Consider the following 23,294-nt stretch of genomic DNA (forward strand, 5'->3'; position numbering starts at 1 on the left):
AATTTTCATTTTTATTTATGTAGATATTGTATGGCATTATTATAAGTAGGTAGGGACGGTTTAATCACGCAGTTCAGATTAGAGGGGAAATAACCACCCTATCAAAGCCATACCATTAGGGTGGGTTAGGGAAGCCATACAGACGAATTGCTGCCTGGCTAACCACTGAATATTTTGTACGCATCTATAGGTAGGTACAGACCCTTTTACACTTACGTGCATTCTTAGATAGGATAAAAGTAAGAATAATTAGTATTCTTATGGCAATATATTAGGTATACCTAATCATATTATTTGTAAATATATTATGTGTAAGTACTAAAATTTTAAGTAAGTATAAATAAATAATTATGAAAGATAAATAAATGTGAATAAATATATACGTACATACTTATATTTATAAGATAGGAGACGATTGCAGCACCCATCAAATAGTCTAGGTACCTACTTAATTTTACCTACCTATACATATAGATAATTCTTGTCTTTCTATTATATAGGTCCAAAACGGTCGACAGAAAGGAAAGGTGCCGTACGACGTCCGACTCTGACAGAGAGCAATATTTTAGATCTTCCTTTTCAGTTCACACTTAAAGTTAGTAAGAGAAAGATATAGTAGCAATAATAATAATCGCAGAAACGCTAATTTTGTTCCTCGCGCCCTTTCGTGCCGTTCTTGGCAACCGGTTTTGTTTGTGGAACGGTCGTAAAATGAATCGACCAATGAGAGGCCCCGGTTGGCAGCGGGCGTACCATTGGCGACACGCGATGGAGAACGTTTGCGATGCGGGGTATGGGTGCGGCGCGCTGGCAACGCGCGCTCTTCACACAGTCGTGTTTTGCCACTCGCAAAGAAGGTTATTGTTACAATGAGACGGGCATCGGACTGTCGATAAAGTGTGTTTGTATGTCGTTTTCGTCGATAATAAGTGTTGTGTTTACTTTCTCCCGTGCGAATGTCTCGATCCTTACCTTTTTGTTTGTTTTTTCTTTTAATCATTGCCGCATGGGACGGCGCTTACGTTTCAGTTAACCTTTTATTTTGAAACGATGGAACGTTGTTCTTATGGTTTTTACACCAAAAGGTATTTTATGTTCTTTTTTACTTTACCACCGCGATCTGATGTGGTTAGATGTGTGTCGCGTGTGGCTAAGCATGGTGGATGAGGTGTTATGTATCCAGTAGATCACAGTTTTAGTGCCAATATACTTGAAATGACTATTAGTGAAAGAGAAAGGACTCAACTTTGAGGAATGAAGTGCTATTTGATACTATATATTAACCAACAGCATATAACTATGGTATTTTATTTATTCCATTGAGTCATATTGGTGTAGCCCAGCAGCTTAGGGCTTTGTTAGTATTATTATTGCAACGCTTCGGGGAAAAGCCGACAATGTGGGGCCCTCGCACCCGAGGGTCGACAGCCGAGGGGAGGGAGGGCGCCGTCTGTCTGCACACATGCAGAACCGGTTCGCGCTCTGACTCCCCTAGTGGGCTTCAGACGTCTCCTTTACACGCCACACGCGACCGCATAATGCCATCTCTGTCGCACGTTTTCATTATTTTTTTGCTTCCCCTTGTGAAATAATGTCAGACGAGCTGTTTGTATTTAGGTATCTTTAGAATAGGTGTATAACTTTTGTATATATAGTTTTAAATAGACGGTAAGTATATCCAAAGAAAGTGAGCATGGATTTATTATGATTAAAACGAACTAACTTTGTTCCTTTGTACTAATATGCTTGTTTTGATATATTTACTAAAGTTAGGAATTTTATATTGCTAATACTACCTATGGTTAATAATTACTAATATGCTGGTTTAGATCTACTTATACACAACTAGACACTCAGATGTGTAGTGTAGTATATAATTATGATAATTCATAATGACATTAGCAATGACTTTAGTGCTATCTATAGATTTAAGTAATGAAGTAATAGTTACGTATTTGGATAATGCAACAATTTATTGAATTAAGTAACTATTCCTATTCTGTCTAAGTTTCATATGATTTCTAACAAACTTAAAATAACAATATACCTATACATTATATTATGTACGTCATCCATAAAACAATACACCTATTAGGTGTCACTTACTATACTCTGCGCATAATAATACGCTGCGGATGACAGATCCACACAGTCTGTAGTCGTTAGAAGCGCGCGAAAAATTGAATATTGAGCTCGAACATATTTTTTTCGTTATTATTTTCAGTGTTTATTTTTTGTAAAAATAGAAGAGTATTTATATTATTAATTTAATTTGTAACACACCACAGCTAAACAGGCCTCTTTCACGATACTAAGGCGCTGAATGAACACTTCCCTTCGCTACCCGTTAGCCGCCACCCTACCCCATTGATCTCACTTTTTACTCTTTACTTTACTGACTTTATTTGTTATTCGTGTATGTAGTCTTTCTATTTATTTGTTAAATTAATATAATTACTAAACAAATAGAAAGACTACATAAACGAATTACTTACACTACATATACAATTACTTGCAGCCACTACGTTTATATCTACTAAAACTATATCTACTTAACGATGTAAAGGCTGGTACTTTCTAATTATATTTATTATAGAAGGTAAAGTGTTCTGTGTACACGTCAGCAACTTAGACCTTACCGAGAAATGAGCACAAGAGATACAATGACTCGAGACGTGGGACAATTATTAACGTACGTATCTTGTGTGTACTGCTGCCGGTTATGGTTTTTTGAATAATAATGGGATGATGCTCCCGCATGCGTTAACAGTATACGTTGGCGGGGTACCAGTGGAGGATGATAAAATCAGCATGAGTTCCATAGCCCACCTTGGCAAATGTCAATTTACCATGTCAGTTTCCAGATAGAACCGCGTGGAACTCAACCTGGCATGGCACATTTCTAGCAATGGGATTATTAGTTCACATTACTAATAATCTCCTTCTCGTAGCAGTCAGATTCGATGATGGGTGACACTTCTCACGTATTTCGGTGGAAAATCCTATACCTACGTTCTACAACTGCAAGATTGTCTATTGAAATGTTTAGGTACTCCAACGTGATGCGTTAAATGTTACAAGTACCTACAGTAAAAATTTATGTCTGTCAAGTCCTTATACCCTGGTATTTCAACAACATAGACAACCAACATTTAAACAAGTTTTCTTCCCGAACAGTTATTACTTTGTTTAAGGCAGCATCGTTGTGTTCGTTCTTATAAATAGGCTGAAATAAGTTGAGTACATAAATAAATTAACTAACTGTTGATTATTTACAAAATATCTAATAATTGTCTTTGACAATTTCCAAATAATATATTTTATCTTCATAAGGCTTCATATTACAATAGTGTGAAAACATATGTATATACCTATGTAGTTAATACCGATATTATAAATGTTAGTTTCTAATTTGGAAATATGTATCTAACACCCTTCTACCAAAGTTAATGACAGAAACATTACAATAGCGTTATTGTAATGTTTCTGTCATTACCTTTGGTAGAATATGGAAATAGTGGGTACTATTTCCATATTGTTGCATGTAGTAGGTATGTAAGGTCTTTTTGTAAAAAAAAGTTCTGTGAGAATTCCACACACAAACGTCTAGTGATATGTGAATGTATGAATGACATTGTGAATTTCGTTACACCTACCTACCACATAGACTTATTATAAATTTTGATGGACTTAGACGATAGTTTGCCTTCATCTCGTAATTTTAATGAACAGTGAAGCATTTAATTGCTATCACTCAATTTCATCTTTAGAATTTCAAAATCTCATCCTATTCTTTCTCTCCTACACTTCTCGTCTGTTATATTTTATACTAACCGGTTTTACGTAATACCTACTACCCTGTACTAGCCGGTTATGCCCTATTCTATTACTATTATTATTAATGTAAGGCAACATAATATTTTTGTTGCAATAAGCCAACTCTGTAGTTATTAGGTACCTACCTACATATATCGAATAAAAAAATATTCTAAACTTTTTAACATTGTAACGAGACTAACGAAGTGCAATTGATTTGAACACAGTCATCCGATTAAATTAGCGCGACAAGCTTGGTGTTAAAAACATTTTTTTTATTTATTTGCCATAAGGCAATGGCAATGTAATCACTTATTAAAAATTCTTAGCATTTGTTAATTCTAAGAAGAGTTTAATTTTTTTTTCTCGTAGCAAAGGACGGTGTCTTAACACAATAACAAAATTGAATCTAATAAAATATTCGTTACTTGGTACGATCGACGGCTCAAATGCTTTAAAGTTAATCATATATGGATACTGATACGGGATATTCATTGCTTTCATTTATGCTAGATAGATAGATAGACCTACGAAAATCAGTGACAATACTATGATTTACAAGTGAAGTTGGATTTATATACGATATTTTTTAATTTTTCCTGCGACGCTTTTAATATTGTCAACCCTGAAGTTAAATTAGTTCTTCAAGTGCTCTCAGACCGGTTGGACGTGCAACTTTCGTTCTTGAACTTTTTTCGATGACTATGTATAAATACTTCATAGGTATAACATAATAATATGTGCCCTGATTTTCTCCAATATATATTTAAGTAAATTGGGACCTAGCTTAAAGGATGCTTTATAATACAAATAATTAATGCACATGTTTCATAATACAAAACTTATAAGCTGCTTTATTAAAAATTGCAGTGTTCAATCTTAAATTTATTTTTAACTAGCTGTACTCGCTACTTAGTCCACGTGGACATTAACTTTATTTTTCTAAATAAAAGTAGCTCAAGTTACTCCTTATTTAAAAAAAAAAAGTCCCGTTAATATCGGCCCAGCCATTTCAGAGATTAGGCGGAGCAAACAGACAGACAAATATTAAAAAAAAATTAATTGTGGTGCATGTACCTAACGAATTTATATTCATATGCATGTAGTAAAAAACGGTTATTTCATTATTAAGAACGGACACTCCAATTTTATTTATATGTATAGATATTAAATTTGACGTCTTGCTGACAAGTTAATGTATTAACTTTGCGTCTAATTTGCGACTTAATTAATTCTTTGTTTTATTTTTTTATAATGGCTCTAAGAACTATTCGTTAAATATTGTTCTTAGGTAAGAAAATAGCGTAGGTAGGTATGGCACTAATTGTCAACACCTTGGTCCAGAATTATAAGAAAAGAAAAACTTTATATTGCTCTTAGGGGTTTGTAATATCCTGTTCTGTACAATAACTTTTCTTTGTGTGCCATTATTCATAATTACTGTCACATTACATATTCATTATTGATAACTTATGAATTGTTCATGTCTAGAAGAACGTAAGTAGAACTAGAACGCAAGTACTTCATATACGCTCTGAGTATATACATAGGTTGTTAGCTTATTATTAAATTAATAGTATAGAACATTTACAAAACTAAACACATAAACGAGTTCAATTGACGTATTACGAATGCCTTTAATAATCTTAAGCTAAAATGTTCACGGTTAATCCGTACACTTTCTACACAATAATTATGAAGGAAAAGAGGTAGTAATAGTAGATATATCAAAAACGAGAGCTCTAAAAATAATATAGAAGAGTGATTAGAAAATCTGGAAAGTAACAAAAATTTTTAACCGGAAATAAAGAATAAACTTTATCTAATACACACAAGCTCTACTAAGCATGTGACTAGATGGGGCTACGTGAATTGTCCCTGGTTATTATTATAAAATAGGTACCAACATAAGAAAATCATCTTTACTTAACCCATGACCAAGTTTAAATTATAATAAGTAGGCACATACCTACTCAGCCTCTTATAAAGTTATGAAAATTTGTTCTCAATCTTGAAATTTCCTTATTTCAATGTAGGTAGTTTACTGCAGGTAAGTGGTTTAATGAATTAAGTTTACAAGTAAACTTATTAAAAAAGGATTAAGTTGGTAAGTACTCTTATCTTATAGAAATAGTCACGAATTCACCATCCAGTCGTACCCATAGTTGTTTGTAGTTTTTTTAGGAAAACCTGACAGAATAGTGCTTCAACTCATGCTAACGTTAGATCCGCGCTTGTGGAGCATTAGTCGAAGAGGAAAATGAAGTCAATTTCAATTAGCTCACCGTGGCGGCGATTAGGTATTAACCGCGACTATTTCCTGGGGGAACCGCGAGAGGGTCTCACTAATCCTTATTACCTACTAACAACGATTTTGTTCCTACACGGCTTATAGGTAATAACAATGGGCTGCTTTTCTCTTTGTGAACATACAAACACAAAATGTTAGGGGAAACTTGTTTTATCAAAACCATTATCATTCAAATCGGTCAATACTTAGATTCCCTAACATAGAAATCAGAAATACTACTATATTAGGTACTTCGGTATAGGCAAGTACCTATACCAGTGTTCAGATGATATTACCTATTTCTAAATATTAAAGTACAAACACGGCTTCTTAACATTTTTAGTCTAGGTATTATTACGTGCGAATATGAATACTTGTATATATGTGTGTGAACATACTTTTATTTAAATAAATAAAAGTGTAATTGAAAATCTATACCTACATTGCATAATAATTCTACATATAAATCTTCTGATGCATTGAAAAAAAAACGTTTTTATAGGAATACATCTTTGATACATACCTACATGATGTTTACTCCTGACTGTGACAACTTTCATTGATTAAATCATTTTATTTCAAGTTGTTATATAACCTGTTTATGATCATTCACTGATTTCTTATGCTCTCCTTTTCTACCGGATTCCTACATACTCCGTTCCAATAAAACTAAAAGAAAAGATAAACATTTTATCGTAAAAAAATTGACATAAGCACTCATTTTTGCAGTATCTATCGGACATTTATCTGCTTCTTGATCACTACTTTTCTAACAGTAATTATTTGTTTTTTTCTAAATTTTATTTCAAATATATCATTAGAATATTGAGATAATTGAGAGAATAACTTACGAATACTTTTTTTAAACTAGGGGAAGCCCGGGCATAGCGAATAACCCAGGTAAAGCGAATAAGTGATGTTTCTGAAAAACATTAAGATATGGTGTTACAAGTTGCGGCTACATAGATAAGTGACCCGTCTGACTACGCCATGACAGTTGATTCAAAACAATTGGTGCAATTCGTTTCTTCTAGTGACAAAAAGATTGTATTGAGTGTTCTGTTATAATAACAGTAAAAACAAATGAAATGAGAATAAACCTGATCGAAAATCGTAAGAAAAATAGAGGAATAATTTAGTTTAGCAGATTAACAATGTATTTAGTATTATTTGTGATATTAATATTATATTGACCCTGTATTGAAATATTAAGAAAAGTAGGTATGCTTAGAAATACACGTTTTGGGCAAAGCGGATAAGTTATCCGCTTTAACCCTTATAATAAAAAGGTAATATTTCACAGTTTGCTACAAAATTTGATGCCAGCCATAGCAGCCATACTAATATGCCTTCATTCTGTACACCAGGTCCTTCTTCTATGACAGAACATACCTGCCAAGTACTATCGACCTCTATACAGTCTAACGTATAAGAGATGAGTAATTTATCTTCAGCAACAGTTAAATCTATTTCTACTTCATTATTTCAAATATTTAAATAATTTGGATGTTTACAAAGCAAATTTTTATTTTTGATGAACAGAAATATAAAACTGAAAATGTACATAATAATTTATTATAATAGGTATCATAATTAAGTACAGGTGTATGTACCTATAAATATATCTTCTGTTCCATATCATTAATATTAACAAAAATTACATATTTTCGTCTCCCAGTTCTAATGCCTAAGACCTATTCTTATAATTCTATCAATTCTTTGTTGTAAATTCCGTTTCCACAATTTTTTTTACTATTCATGTGCGCTGTAGCATGGTGTAGCATGTTTCATTTCACTGTTAAAAGTTGCCGCGATTTACAAATTTCAGCTGTACCACATTCGTAATATATCATTAAATCATTAATAACTGTATTCACTTAAATGTCAAATTTAGAATTAGGAACTGTCACCCACACCATGCTACAGCGCACATAGTATAATATTCCATTTCCCAAATTGTCTTTGGTATATGCACCAATGTGTCAAACCATTAAACTAAAGAAAAAAAAGTTAAATACCGACTGGTAAAAATTTCGTTTGTTTCTTTGTTTTTGTTAATAGTTTTTTAACCATTAATGAATACTACTATTTGTTTAATTTATTTTCAAGCTAACTTCGTGAAATAATTTCTAGCAATTATAATATCAAAATTGTTCTCATACAATTTTAATGAATTTTTAAATAATTTGTTTGTTTTGTCCATAATTTATTGTTTGAGTAGTTGTGCTTGTCTTTAATTAACGAAATCTATTACAACATTTATCATGGATGCCCTGGTGGATCATGGTTATAGGTTTGTTAGCACCATACAAGATTTATATTAATTATAATTACTAATAACAGTATCAAACTTGAGGGAATTTTCAGTTACAAAATACATTAAACTAAAAATTACTGTATTACACAACATTTTCTAATGAGCATAGTTGTGTATGTATTTGTAATAAATAGCGTGGGTCCTGCTTATACGCCTATGACTAATACAATCAGATCATAATGAATTTCTCTTATTTATGATTATGAAATGTTGCGCCCGTGTGCTCTAACGATTTACCGCGGGCGTCAGCGGAGGACGATAAGATAAGCATAGGGTCAGGTCAGTTAGCCCATCATAGCAATTTCACCAGGAATTTACCATGATGGTTTCCAGGAAATTGCATAAAGGTCAACATGGTTTGAATCAGGATACTAATCCATATTACTAACTATCCCCTACCATATCATATGTTTTATATTTGTTCAAAACTAATTAATAAGAACAAAACCATTTTCAGTATGTTACAAGTATAAACATATTGTAAAATGATTACTTTAAAATATTTTAAGGTTCCTAACCAAACATGAAAAATGTATGTTTTTATTTCAATACCTGTAGGTATACCACAGAATTATATCTTTACTTACTTCTTAATGATACACAGTTAGGGAAAATCAATGTGTATTATGGAGAGATGAGACAGAGATCTATGTTGGGACAAAAATGGAATTAAAGGACAAAAAATAACTATTTAATTGCAAACATAACAAAATTATTTAATAAATGACAATGCCCTTCCCAACACATTTTAAGATTTTTAATTGGTATGTTTTCAATTGTGTTTTAAGATATAATTATTATATAGGTATGATATTGTAAGATGTTATTTTTTTCACTGAATTTTAATTCAATTTGTAATTGTAAATAAACAATGTAGATCTTTCAATTTAGAATATGGTTAAAACTGTTAAATAATACAATTAAAAAATTATTTAAACCAAAAACAAAGTTATAACAATAATATGTTAAATGTAAACAACTACATTAGTTTATAAAAAGTTATTTAAGCTCATCTCCAGAGCATTGTATACGATTTAAATAAAAACAAAAGAAATAAATGAAAATTACAGTACCCATATGTTAATAATAACATATTAAATTGTCACTTTTATAACAGAAGAATCCTGATTAGGTACATGGTATATTTTTTCCTATACAGTTTTTCTATGGTTTCTTTCACATAGTTTTAAGTTCTAAACATCTATAAGAATTACCTGTGTATTTTGTTTATTAGAAATAAACAAAATACACAGGTAATTAACAAAAAAAAAACATCCAACCTTCCCCTGACTGAAATAATTAAGTATAAAACTGATTATCAAAATAGGGTCAATATTGACCTATTCTGTTTTTATCAATCAATTATACATATTTCGATATTATTAAGTAAGATTATTTATGAGTTTTTAAAAGAACCATTTTATAATTATAATATTAAAAATGAGTTATTACTTTTGTATTTACCAGTTAATGTTGTGTGTGGTATTTAAATTGTTGCATAATCTAAATGCCAATATGAAATGTAATATAATAAGTAAAGATGTTACTTAAATAATGATAAGTTGAATTTAGCTTTAGAATTATATGAGTTCTTAATTTTTGTTCTTAATAATTACAGGTCTGAAATCCTAGATAATATTCAAAAGAAAAAAGACCAAGATAAGGAGCCACAGAGCCCTAGTTTTCAGCCACAAATTGCTAAGCCTACAGATAAATTACATGGTCAAGATCAAAATGTCAGTACACCTGTGACTCAGCATGTGCCTGCGCAGCAGCTTTTATCCCCTACTCATGGTTCAGCCCAAACTGTACAAACAAAGGATGATCTTAAAGACAAAACAATAAAAGTAGCCAACTCAACTACGATAACTTTAATTGAGAACGCCAATCTTAATGGTGATAAGGATAAGGATAATTTTCCCAAAAACTATTTCACATTAGAACCCAAAAATGATAAAAAGGATGATAACAATAAAAACACTATTACTATAACTAGAACTGTGCCAAAACAATCACCAGGGAATGGTCAATCTGATAAGAGTAAAATTCCATCAAAGCCTGTGAAGAGACCTTTACAGTGCTTAGAAACACTCGCTGAAAAAGCGGGTATTACATTTGAAGATAAATACGAAGCGGCAAATACGTTACTTGCTTTGGACAAACAAAATAGCACTTACAGGAGGCCACCAGAGTTAAAGCAACCTAAATCTGAACCAGAAAACCATAATCAAGCTGAAGAATATAGATACAGGAATCAGAAAGAAGAGGATGATAAATTACAGGTAATTTGATTTTTTTTATTTGTATACTGATTATTCTATAAATATACTTACTTGTACTTTTTTGTGATGATGTATCATTTTAAAATTATTTCTTTCGACTCAGATTCAACAGCAAATAATACAGCAGCAGCAGCAACAACAACAGCAACTACAGCAGTTTCAACAGTTGCAACAGCAACAATTGCAACAGCAGCAGCTGCAACAGTTGCAACAACAAGCTTTACAGCGTCAACAACATCAGGCTTTACAGCAGCATATTAAAAATCAACAAGATCAGCAAGATTTAGTGAGATATAATTTATACTGTTAATAGATATGATAATAGTGCCCTTAGCAAATATGTGAAAAGTTAATTAATTGATGATAATAATTATTGATTATATTATACACATATTAATTAAGAATAAATAAAGTAAATAGTGTCTATATTGGATTTATTTCAATACACCGTTTTTACATTGTTGTATATATTCAGTTGCAGAAACAGTTCCAGCAGCAACAACAGCAGCAGCAACAACAACAACAACACCAGCAGCAACAACAACAACTACAACAACAACAGAAAACTGAACTACAATCTGTGTCTCAGCAACCAGAGTTGCAGCAACAAAAATTTTTACAGGTTTTTTAATTATAATATTATATTAATCTTTTATTTTATTCATTGTATGTAGGCTAAAGTAATAGAATTGTTTTTGATGATAATTATTATGTTTTAATGATCCATCTAAGTCTATAAATCTCGCGGCACAATGTTTGTTTCCTTACTGATTACTTACCAACCGTTGTGAAATTTGGTTTACCGTGTGTTATTCAACTTTAAATATACGGAAGGTTTTATTGACCTCAATATTAAAAATACAGTGAGCCACAATGACGCGTGACCGGGGCGACTAGTTATTCATATATTCCATTTATTCAGGATAATTTTGCCTTTATAATGGTCTGGTTTTCTGTGTATAAAAGTATGTCTATCAGGCTAGTACCTACAGCACAGACTATTTAATTTGAGTTAAGATGGCGCTGTGTAATAGGTCGGCACTTATTTGTAGAGTTACGTATGTCACTAAAAAAATTACATATTTAGTATATAGAATTATAAAAAAAAAAAAACCCAGAGAGAAATTTTGAAAGAGAATTCAAAGACTAATAATATATTGTTATAATATATAAAGAGTGTATTGTTAATTCTATAAATTTAAATAGTTTGTCGTATATTTCAAGTAATATATATATATATATATTTGCTTTATAGTATAAAAACAAATATATTTATATAAAATAAACGTATTTCTCTCCAGCCTGTGCACACTCAACAATTCAACGTACCAGGCATCGGAGAGATCAACCTAAGTTTTCTGGCATCTCCTCCGACCAACTTGCTTTTTGACAAGAATAAGACCGGCATGAGTGGCGAGATTAAACCACAACAAGTCAGTATCAAATTTTTGTTACATACCATTAATAGAATTTATCAAGTCTGTAATTTTAGAATGTAGGTCGAATATGAAAATAGTATTTGAGCTTCCTTGGCAAAGAGATACCAAGCATTACTGCAATACACAATTTGACTCTGCATATAAACCGCAGAGACAATTTGTACTTCAATTGACAATCAAGTGTTTCCTTTCGCAAGTAATTCTCCACTTATACATTGAAGAAGTGCAATGTCCTCCTAATAGAAATCTGACAGTTCTAACGCCTTCGAGTGGCAATCATAAGTGCAATTCATGTTTCCTTATCATTATTCTATTTAAACTAATAAATTTAGTAACGTCTTATATCGGTATAAAATATAAATTTTCAGATTTAACCATTAAAAACACCAAAATAAATAAATCTTTAAATGCAGTAGTTTGAAAATGTGATTTATAAGCTAGTTTTCTATATATCTAATGTAGAACGGTTTTTGGAATATTTCACTATTGTTTGTTTGTCTACATGTGGATTATCGTTTTATGTAAAACGATGTTAAATTTAAAGTGAAAATCTTTGACCAAGTGTTGAAACTCAGTTCAGTTAAATATAGGTCAAGATATTAAGTAAACATATGTAGTTACAACATTTACCTCCCGTAGAGGCTGTCATTGTTTTTAACACCATCACATGTTGTAAAAAGTAATAATTTAATGCCTTCGCCGATTAATTTTATCTGTATACATCAACATTCTGGCACAACTTATTAGGGTGTTATTTATTTCAATATTGCTGAACAATGAACCTTCCGAACTAGAGCGTTTATAGTGCGACCCTTGTAGTACTCTGACTACTCTCACAGTACTATATTTATAAAACATCAATTTGAAGTTTTCGTTAGTTTTAAATAATGATTGATCTAATAGGACATAAATTAATAAAATATTTGCTTTAAATAGTTAAAAAAAATTGAAGATAGATAGAAATAACCGCGGACATTATTTTTATAAAGAAGTGGAACAGCATGTACCTTTAGTTGGTCTAACATGATACTACAAAGCTCACAATGGGTCGCTAGGCACTACTACCCATTGCTTATAATTCCCTCCCTCATAAGACGGGGCAATGGAGTTATTATTGGTATTAATGAAAATCAAAATGAAGAGTAAGTCACAATCATAAATTTAGACTACTAATTTTTGTGTAATTATAAATAAATATATTTTTAATACCAGATTATTCAAAGTACTACCTTTAGAGTTAGACCATAAGTTGGGATTAAAAAACACTCACCTAATATGATATCAGTTTTTATTGACAAAAAATACCTGTAGTTCTAGGTGTTGCCAGAAGTATGATGTTTACAAACAAGGCTTCTTCCGACCATAAACGTAGAAAACGTAGAACGCGCGTATGCATCCATGCGCGCATTTTGATACATACATTGATAGTAAAAATGTGGATTGCTTGCACTCCACAAAGTTAGAGTTGAGCATTCAAGGGTAATCTAAACATATCAATAAAATTGGAGTATCTGTTTGTAATATTGAAATAACCGTTTTTACTACATGCATATGAATATAAATACGGTACATACACCAAATAAACATTTTTTACAATTTTAGTCTGTCTATTTGATTTTTTTACCCATATTGGTAGGTAGCTGATGTAATAACGAGTAACTTAGACTACTTTTATTTTAGAACAATAAAGTAAAACTAATTAACTTTTTTATTAAATTCCACGCGGACAAAGTCGCGGGTACAGCTAGTGTCAAATATAATAAAAGATAGTGCTAATAGGTATGTGGTGAAATTTAATTTGTCAAATGCGTCAAGTGTAGCTCACGCTGAACGAAGCGAAACGACACTGTATATCGCTTGTGTTTCTTTGTCCCGCCCGCTGGCAAAATTATCTCAGATCTGTAGTGCTGCACTGGTGGCTAACTTGGTTGGCATTACATTAATAAAGGCTGGCTGTGATGGTAATGACATTTTCCACTATACATGTATGATAAATGCCGAGTGCCACTGTTCACGTATCCTCATGTGTATCACATAATAATGGTCCTGGGGGAAGGGAATTATTATGTGCATTGATGGCTCATTGCCAGCCATTTTCAGGTTGACCTCCACTCAATTCCCCCTGGAAACCATCGTGATAAATTAATTTACCAACTGGGCTAACTTACCTGACCTCATACATATCCTATCATCCTCCAGTAGTGTCCCGCCAGCGTAAACCATTAGCGTATGCAAGAGAATCATATCTACCATTATGATGCGTTAAAAAAAATACGTTATGTGTTTGCTACTTGGCATCATGTGGGCCATTAGCTTGTTACCAGTTACGTAAAAATATTGTTTTTTAATTGCAGTAATTTTAGTTAAAACATATAGATTTACTGACTGTACCAACAAATTGATTTACTGTCTGTACACTCAAATTTGCATAGATCTATTCGCTCGCATCCATCTGCATTAGACTGCATCCGTCGGGACCTGAAATTGGATGCAGCGGAAAGCGCTTGTATCCCCTTGTCGTGTACAGAGTACTAGGCACACAGAGACACGGAACACATTCCGGTCATCTGTGTTGTTATTCCAAGAATGAGAATGAATGACATCTAAAATAATGATGATTTCTTTGTGTACTATTGACAATTCATTGATTGCAAATCGTACAGCTACTTTTACTTATAACTGACAAATGACGTATCTTGTTTTTCTTATATATAAAATTCTCGTGTGACAATATTAGTTACCATACTACACAGAAACGGCTTGACTAATTTTTATGATATTTTATATCCTTATTTAGTAGGTCTGAGAATCGGCTAATATCTATTATATTTTTCATACCCACTTCACTTAGTGACGGTTGTCCATAACATTTTTTTAAATTTATTTATAATGTGGAATAAAAATTGTGTGGAATTTTCATCCGTCTACTATCAATCCCTATGTTTAATAGCTATTTTAATTTATATGGCTATATAATGTTTGCAGGGTCATCTAGTATATTTAGGTACATATTCCTAAATATCAACCGAGAATTGCTAATTCAATTAATACTATCCAATTTTGATCTGTTTGACTTTAGTCGTATCCTCAAATGTTCGTTGCATAATTTATCATATTACAAGATAATTATGCTTTTAATATTGACGAATAAGCAACTGAAAAGTATACAATTTAAGTGTTATATACCTATGGGGATATATTAAACCCACGCGGCTGCATTGTTATACGGTTGGCTATCGCTACATTCAAAATTGCTGCATTAGCAGTACTAATAATGCAAACTAGATGTATGTAGTCGCACCTCAGTTTCATATTACAGTCTGACGTAAATTCGATGTTCGCTATTCTAAACAATGTAAGCGTTTATTGTGGTCAGAAAGGAAAAAGAAAGAACTGTTGAAGCAGTTTTGTGCGAGTTACGCCGGTTTATTCAGTAATAATACAGTAATAAGTTTGTTCAAATTATCTCAATAATCCTGTGTTAAAAACGTACTAAAAATGTATAACTGTGTGCATTATTACCCTGCTGCAAGAATGTTAAGTATATTTTATTGATTTTATAATATATTGCAACTTGGAATGATGACTCCATTTGCCGTAGAAATTCAAATTTATTTGCATTATTACTAGCTTCTTGTAGCGTTACGTATCCATCTTAAATTACATGACGATTGATTGCCGAAACAGGCCGTCTATGAATTCTGTCACACCAATGTCATTAATTTAACGCCCCACCCCCCAAGGCTCAAATATTATTGTCCCTAGTCCCCTCCACGTGTGATTCACGTCTGACTTCTAATACCTCTAAGGGTAACAAAGCTTGCTTTATTATTTCTAATAGTACTAGCTATTTATTACCCGCGGTAGTTAATGTTGTTTTTGTCAATTATAAACTATACACAGGTAATTCTTCAAACTTGAAACATATCGAATTATTAAATGTTTCGTATAATAAATAACATTCTCGCACCCACGGTCTATAAGTGTCGGTTATATAATCTATCTCTGTGCCATAGTTCATTATAGTTGATTTGGCAGCTTAGGCTTGAAAGCGTAACAGGATTTTATATTTAAGTTTGGATGACGAGTATCATAATATCTATCCATGAGTCTTAGATGATAGTGACTTGTGACGAAAATATCAATTTAAATGTATTAATATATCACCAGCTCTTAAAAGGAAATAGGTTATACAATCCTATACCGACGTAGGTAGGTAGTACGTACGTCTTATATAGTTACTATGGTAATAAAAAGAAAGTTACAACTTAATGCTGTAAAGGGACACTGAACTAAATGGAGGCGAGTGCAGAGGGCACACAAAGGGGTAGGAGTTACGGAGTAACTGAAGGTCAACAGCCTCCTGACAAGTTGTTTATTGTGAGGACTCCACAAGGAGTTCGAATTTCAGGCTGTCGTAATTTCGATCCCCGTTTCCGTTCTGTTTTAACCACAGAGGCGCCGGTATATCGTTCCTTCCCACGGATGAATAAAAAATACCAATTTACATGAAATTTGGAACACTGATAATCCAGAACGGACAAAGTCTACTATTTAGTTCGAAAAAAGGGTTCTAAGGGCATGAAATACGAGACGAAAGGTTTTATGGAAGTATTGTAATTTTAAAGCTAGGCGCTTAAAACTTATTGTTAAGCTGTTGATTAAATATAGACATTCATAGTTTATAAAAATTTTATCCTTAAGGGGTTATCCTTTATCCTTAAGGGGGTAAAATAAAGTAGGAGTTGAAAGTTTGTATGGACATTTGAACATGTTTGGATAACGATGTAACTTTTTTTTTATTTTTTTAGGCACAGCTGGTAGAATTATAAATCACATTGATTGTGTAGTGTACACGTACACAATATAATGGGTTAATTCATGTTGTTTACAAAGTTTAGTTACATATATTTCATTAGAGCCGTGTGTAAGGTGTGCGCTGTGTATCATCCGGTTTGAACGTTTGGTATTTAGATAATTGCGTATCCGGTTAGTTTGACGTGACTTCGAATAGTGCCTAGCTCGGTGTTCCGTATATAAAATAAGTAACTTAGACATAATATCCAGCGCCATCTAGCTCAAACTTAACATAGCTGTACAAGTTCTGCTTTTATATTATATGGACTCTAGATGACTTATAGACATACACAAAAATATTGGCTTTATAAATACAGAAATACCCAGACCAACGCAAATAGATACCAAATAATTTGTAATATACGGATATGAGACGCTAGAGACGTATAGATTTACGCTAATATTGTAAATTATCATTTTAAACTTTCTAGTTTCATAGTAGTTTTGTTTTACAATAAGTAATTATTAAAAGTAAATAATTTATTATAAATATACATATTTGTTATTGCTTTAAGTAAGACATTAAAGAGTGATGAATCATCCCAGAAAATAGAACTTTATACATTATTATGAATATTATGAACTATATAAACTATATTATACTGTCATTTATTAATTCTAAATATATATGCTAAATCCGTTATTGTATACGGTATACAAGTGTTATTGAATTAAATCAAATAATTATAAAACACAAGTAAATACAATAAAAATACTATACCAATTCGAAGTGAATAATTCAAAAGATAAATAATATCTAATCTTTGATGAGGTATCCTAATAAACATGAATGCAGAAATCCATTTGAAAATCGCACAGTATATAGAGTGGCGAAAAAAGTAGAATATTTTTTATTACCTACATGAATAGCACTCGGTCTGTGTAGTATAACCTTTACACTGCGTTTAATGGAACCCCAGTGCATTATTTATTCGTTAATCAGCAGTTTTTGTAATCAAACAACAACTGGATCCTGTGTTTGTTTCTTGATGCACATATGCCACAATATATTCATTGTTTAAGTACACACGCGGGTGGTCGGACGTGGTTTCATTGTATTCAATGATAATAGTGCCATAATATTTTAGAAATAAAGGTTCATATTTTTACACTACAACTCTAGAATGAAGATGTTTGTCTGTGGTTAGTCTATGGCACAGCCACTCCTCATCATAGGTAGGTGGTGGGGTAATTGGAACGGGAAAATACAGTTGAAGTGACACTTGTGTCGTTGCATCGGAGCGGTTAACAACGAATCACCGACCTCCGCCATTACGGTTGGAGTTCAATAATAGAATTAGTCTCTTCTTATTTTTACGCCTTTTTTTGTTATTATATATATATTCATTTATTATTATACATTTTCAGTTTTACTTCAGTTTACAATGAAAGTTTATTATCGTTTCTAACTCAATACATTTCTTATTAATCAATGAATTTCAGTTAAAGTGAATATTTAAAATAAATTCCTTTAACGCACCACGTACACAACTTGTCACTTTGTAATTTGCGATACTGTCGTTACTTTCAAAATGATTTTTGCTTATATTGTAATAATATGTATAAGTTATAATTGTATATGTAGGTTTTACTATTAACGCGACACGGTTGTCTTGGCACTAAGACATAGTACACTAAACGGTATAGTTCAATTTGAGGGCAGGTAATATGGGAGTTTTTATATCTATATTATATATTTATCTAATCGTGACGCTACTATATAAGTATTTATAATTAAATGTATTATCTAGATAGTTTTTATTTGTTTTTAATTTCCTTGGAAAATTTCGAATTTATGCGAAATAATCTTAGAAAGACTACGAGTACAATGCGCAATAGTGTTGTATGTGTGATATACTAATTGTATATATGTATAATATGTGCAGATAGTAGACGGACAAACTCAAGTGGTACAGCAACAGATGAGTATGGCACAGCACGAGCCAAACCAGCAGCATCATCAGACCGTCACCGTCGTGTCATCCATGCCAAGCAGCATGGCACAACATCAGGTTTGTTACATTCTATTGTTATTAATAGCTGTTGGGATTATTTCGTAAATATTTAAAAACTCTTTGTTGATATAAACTTTGTGCAGGGTATTATGAACTCCGAGACAGAAGGAAGTAAGGCATGGGCGCCAGTGAGTAGCACTGGTTTCTTGATAATTTTCAATAGTGATAATTTTGGCAGAATATAAAATACATTTTGTATGGACAATAATAAAATACATATTATATCATATCATATATATCTATTTTAGCTATTGGTCCTTTTAGTCTTTTTGGGCATCAGTATTTTTTTATGTAAAGTTAGTATTGTCTAGTTTTTATGAGTAACTACATAAAACTGTTTACTTAATTAAGTAACAAGGGGATCCTTACGCAATATTTAATGCGTTGATCGGTTAACTATACTGTGCTGACTTCAAATTATTTCCACAATACAGAACTACTTAATGTTAATGAAATTCATATGAGACTCAACAATTTACTAAGCATCGCCAGTCAAGAATACCTACATTTTTATTAATAATGTTTTAATTTAAATAAATCAGTGTATTGACTGCCGAAAGAACTATAATAGCTATTACATGTAGCTCTAGCAATCTCCAACAAGGAGAGGAGAGATGTATTAAAAAGTACATAAACCGAAAATCTACTTCGTCTTTAAGTATTTCAATATCTTTTATAATATGATTTCGAACAACATTACTTAAATATTTTTTTTTATGTTTTGAATTCATGCTGACCTAATAGTGATATTTTATCAAATATTTAGTCGTTACGATATCAAATTACTAGGCAACAAAGAAAACAACGTGAGAAAACTATAGGTACAATATATTTTATCTATTTTCATATCTGTCTAATATCGATATCCGCAGGAATTCTAATTAACAATTATGTAAAATTTCATTATTATTAAAGAGTAGTATGTTACTGTACATTTAATTTATGCTTACTTCACATCCTCATTTCATTATCACATCACCGCGTATCATGCAGTTGACGGGCTATATCGTTGACGCGTGACTACTAGTATTTAAAATTGATGTACTTCTTGTTGTTGTTATTGTTTGTTGTTGCTTGTTCCGACATTATTCTATACCTTCTTCATTATATATCATTATACAAAAATTGCTGTATAGGGAAGGAGTGCTAAATCCTAATATATTATTTAAATTATGCATTAAAATACATTAAATCACTTGCATTATATTACACGACTGATAACAAAACATCAATATCAAATAATGTCAATATTGTTAATTCTCAAAACAGAACAATCGAGTTTTGGTTCTGTACTGTTATCAAAGTAATCTATATATATATTGATACGTAAAGGAAGTGTTACAATAGAACCTGAATAATGTTCAAAAAGCGACCGCAATTATTTAAATAAAATATGGTCGATATATGTCCATTGGGCGATCACTATTTCTTATAATCCAATGATTGTTTCTGGAACAATCTGGTATTTTCTTTATCTTTAGTTAGCTAATTTTTATTTTCGAATATGTACTGATATGTATAGATACATTAGATCAATAATAGCTAAATTGATAACTTCTATAAGAAATGCATGTTTGCCTTTTTTGTACATTTTTAAATGCCAATGTTGAATCTGTATAAACTTTATATCAAACCGTGTCTATTACAGTCGTAACGTTTTAAATTAAAACATATTGTTTCGTTTAGGTACAGCAGCAGCAACCGACAGCTGCTGGCATCCAGCAGCAAGCAGGAGCTGGCATCTCCACTATGCCGCCGTTACAAAGTCTACCACCCACCGCTCAACATCCGCAGCAAATTAGGTATGATTACTACAACTTTAATCATCAGCATTGCCTTGCCTTTATTCCATTATTGGGGCATTTTCCACTGATCTCTATCGGCCATCATATCTGAGGCTACTGTCCTTTTATGCATATCATCTTTCACATTATCCATCTTTTCGTTCATTCGGTAGTACTTTTCCTTTATATTTTATCTAAGTTCATATTACATACTTCTCTATTATTTTTTTAATTGATGATGAAATGATGCTTCCGCCTGCGCTAACATATGCATGAGATCAGGTCAGTTAATCTATAGTGGCAAATTCTTCAGGAATTTATCATGTTGGTTTCCAGGGGGGGGGGGGGGGGACGCAATTATTTAAATAATTCGACATGGTGGCTAACTGACCTGACTTCGCCATTTCATATTCATAGAATATACATTTACTTATGATCTTATCATTACAGGCAGTTTGTGTGATAGTTATATTATAAGAATAGGTACATTATTATCGTTTTATTATCTGTAAATTGGGAAAAATAATTAATTTAGTTAATTTACTGACATTAATTTATTTGTCAGCGTTGACATAGTTTTGGTCATTCATATAGTATACACTTATATGCTTGATCGGGGGAAAAACAACTCATTTTGCTGACGTAGTTTTCGTAAGTAATTTTCGATCGATTAAAGAATGTTGTGTCAGCAACAAATACACAAAAATAAAAAAAGGAAAGTGGATAAATTTTAAACGCATTTTCCTCGCTGGTTTGGTTTTTCTATTTGAGAGTAGGTACTGTATGTTGTCTCCTCAATATTTTATGTATATGAGGCCTTCAAAGGATTCCTACTTAATAAAAGTCTGTTGCTATTTTACAAATGTGACGATAAGACTTTATCACGAGAAGTTGAAGGCTATCACCAGTCAACGGTCTGATTTCCGAACTTTATCGCCGTCTGGAAACGTTTTAAGTGGTTCTCCTTTGAATACTTTTTTGTATTTTATCGCACTTTACCAATGAGCTAATAACGAAGAGCGATCATGTTTATCTCATTTACGTTACATTTATTATGTATATGTCAATCTAGTTGTTTGATACACCGACACAGATAGTATCACTCGTGCCTTGTCAGTCCTGAGGACTGTACCGTATATACTATATTACGTCTCCGAAGTCAGAGAGTACAATCTCTGTATGTCTATTGTATGACTCAGTTTTAAATATAACAACCGACGATTTGCAGTGTCATGGTAACAATAAATAAATTTAGTGAGTCACATAAAAGTACAAATAAATAGACGATCAGTAAAGTGCGACTCGTACTCGTACTGCACAGATATTTATTACAGATACTTTTTTGGATGTGGATGGTTTTTAATTACTACTCTAAAGCAATACCACTATAATGAAAGCAAGTATAAAATGTAGAAGTTAAAGACTTTCATATGATACTTGCTTAAATTAGTAGAATAATAATTTAAAATGTTGAGGCCCGTTTTAAGATCTTAAGAAACGATCTTAAGAAATAAAGAGTAATCTTTAAAATATTTCATTTCCATCAAACAGTATCTAAAGCAGATCTGAATATAAATCGATACAATTTTTTAATTTCAGATATATGCTATTTCTGACTCTTAATACAAAATATAATTACAGTATGTAAATCTTATTTTAAAACCCCACTGTTGGGCAATTCTTGAACTCTGACACTGAAATAAAGTCATCCATAAGATAACGATAATGCTATAATATACATGTTTATTTCTGTATACCTTATGAGAGTTATCAATAAAATATTTTCTTGCTTTCTTTACAAAGAATATTTTACGGTATTTAAGAAATAATATTTCATGACTTTGGCAGTTGTCCATTCGTATCTTTTCTAAAGGGTTTCTATTATTTTATTATTTTTGAGTCTAAATTATTGTTAATGTTCGCCAGTGCTGAATGGGGTCACAGTCGAGTGCAAGTTATTCAGCAGCCGCTACAAAACAACACGTATCTGCAACAGCTATACAATGCGCAGGGTCCGCTACTGATGCCGCTACATCCTGGTATCAACTCACAACAGATACAGGTTAGTACATATGTACTGGATATCAGTGAATTTACATAACAACATACAGCAACATAGTAGGCAGCTCGGTGTAGAGGTCAATCAAGAATATGATATCCACATATTAACCTATAAAGAATGTCATTGCATTTAGATGCTCATCGAATACGGTACATTCGAGATAAAAAATACAGTGAATAATTAATTTTTCAGTTTAAAGTATGTTATTTGAAATACTTGTAATTAATTTTAATTTATTTTGCATTGTTGTTGTCATCATTTGCAATGATTATAGTTTTTTTAAACCAATTTTATAATCTGTAATGTAACTTCATGTTTCATTTTGTATACATATTATGAATTAAATTTGAATATAATACTAATATTATAAAGCCTTTAAGTTAGGATAGTTTCAATATTCGAACTGTTTCAATACAATTTATTAACGTATAG

The 23,294-nt window shown here is 31.8% G+C and overlaps 1 protein-coding gene across 3 annotated transcripts in view; it reads left to right on the forward strand.

The window, feature by feature from the left end:
* Positions 1 to 986: 986 nt before the first annotated feature.
* The window catches only part of LOC131841695 (uncharacterized), a 41,048-nt gene continuing 18,740 nt past the window's right edge, over positions 987 to 23,294 (forward strand). For 2 of the 3 annotated variants that reach the window (XM_059190015.1, XM_059190018.1), the window contains exons 1-8: positions 987 to 1,085; positions 10,042 to 10,705; positions 10,809 to 10,991; positions 11,181 to 11,327; positions 12,007 to 12,138; positions 18,888 to 19,013; positions 20,703 to 20,818; positions 22,727 to 22,862. In XM_059190015.1, the coding sequence (XP_059045998.1) occupies positions 1,051 to 1,085; positions 10,042 to 10,705; positions 10,809 to 10,991; positions 11,181 to 11,327; positions 12,007 to 12,138; positions 18,888 to 19,013; positions 20,703 to 20,818; positions 22,727 to 22,862 (1,539 nt within the window). In that variant the 5' untranslated portion in view covers positions 987 to 1,050. The remainder of the gene's footprint in view (positions 1,086 to 10,041; positions 10,706 to 10,808; positions 10,992 to 11,180; positions 11,328 to 12,006; positions 12,139 to 18,887; positions 19,014 to 20,702; positions 20,819 to 22,726; positions 22,863 to 23,294) is intronic. The other variant, XM_059190020.1, reaches the window with a different exon arrangement.

Source organism: Achroia grisella, unplaced genomic scaffold (genome assembly GCF_030625045.1).
Source record: "Achroia grisella isolate CSIRO2021 unplaced genomic scaffold, CSIRO_AGI_Agris_v1 utg1064, whole genome shotgun sequence".
In the NCBI taxonomy this organism is placed as follows: Eukaryota; Metazoa; Arthropoda; class Insecta; order Lepidoptera; family Pyralidae; genus Achroia; species Achroia grisella.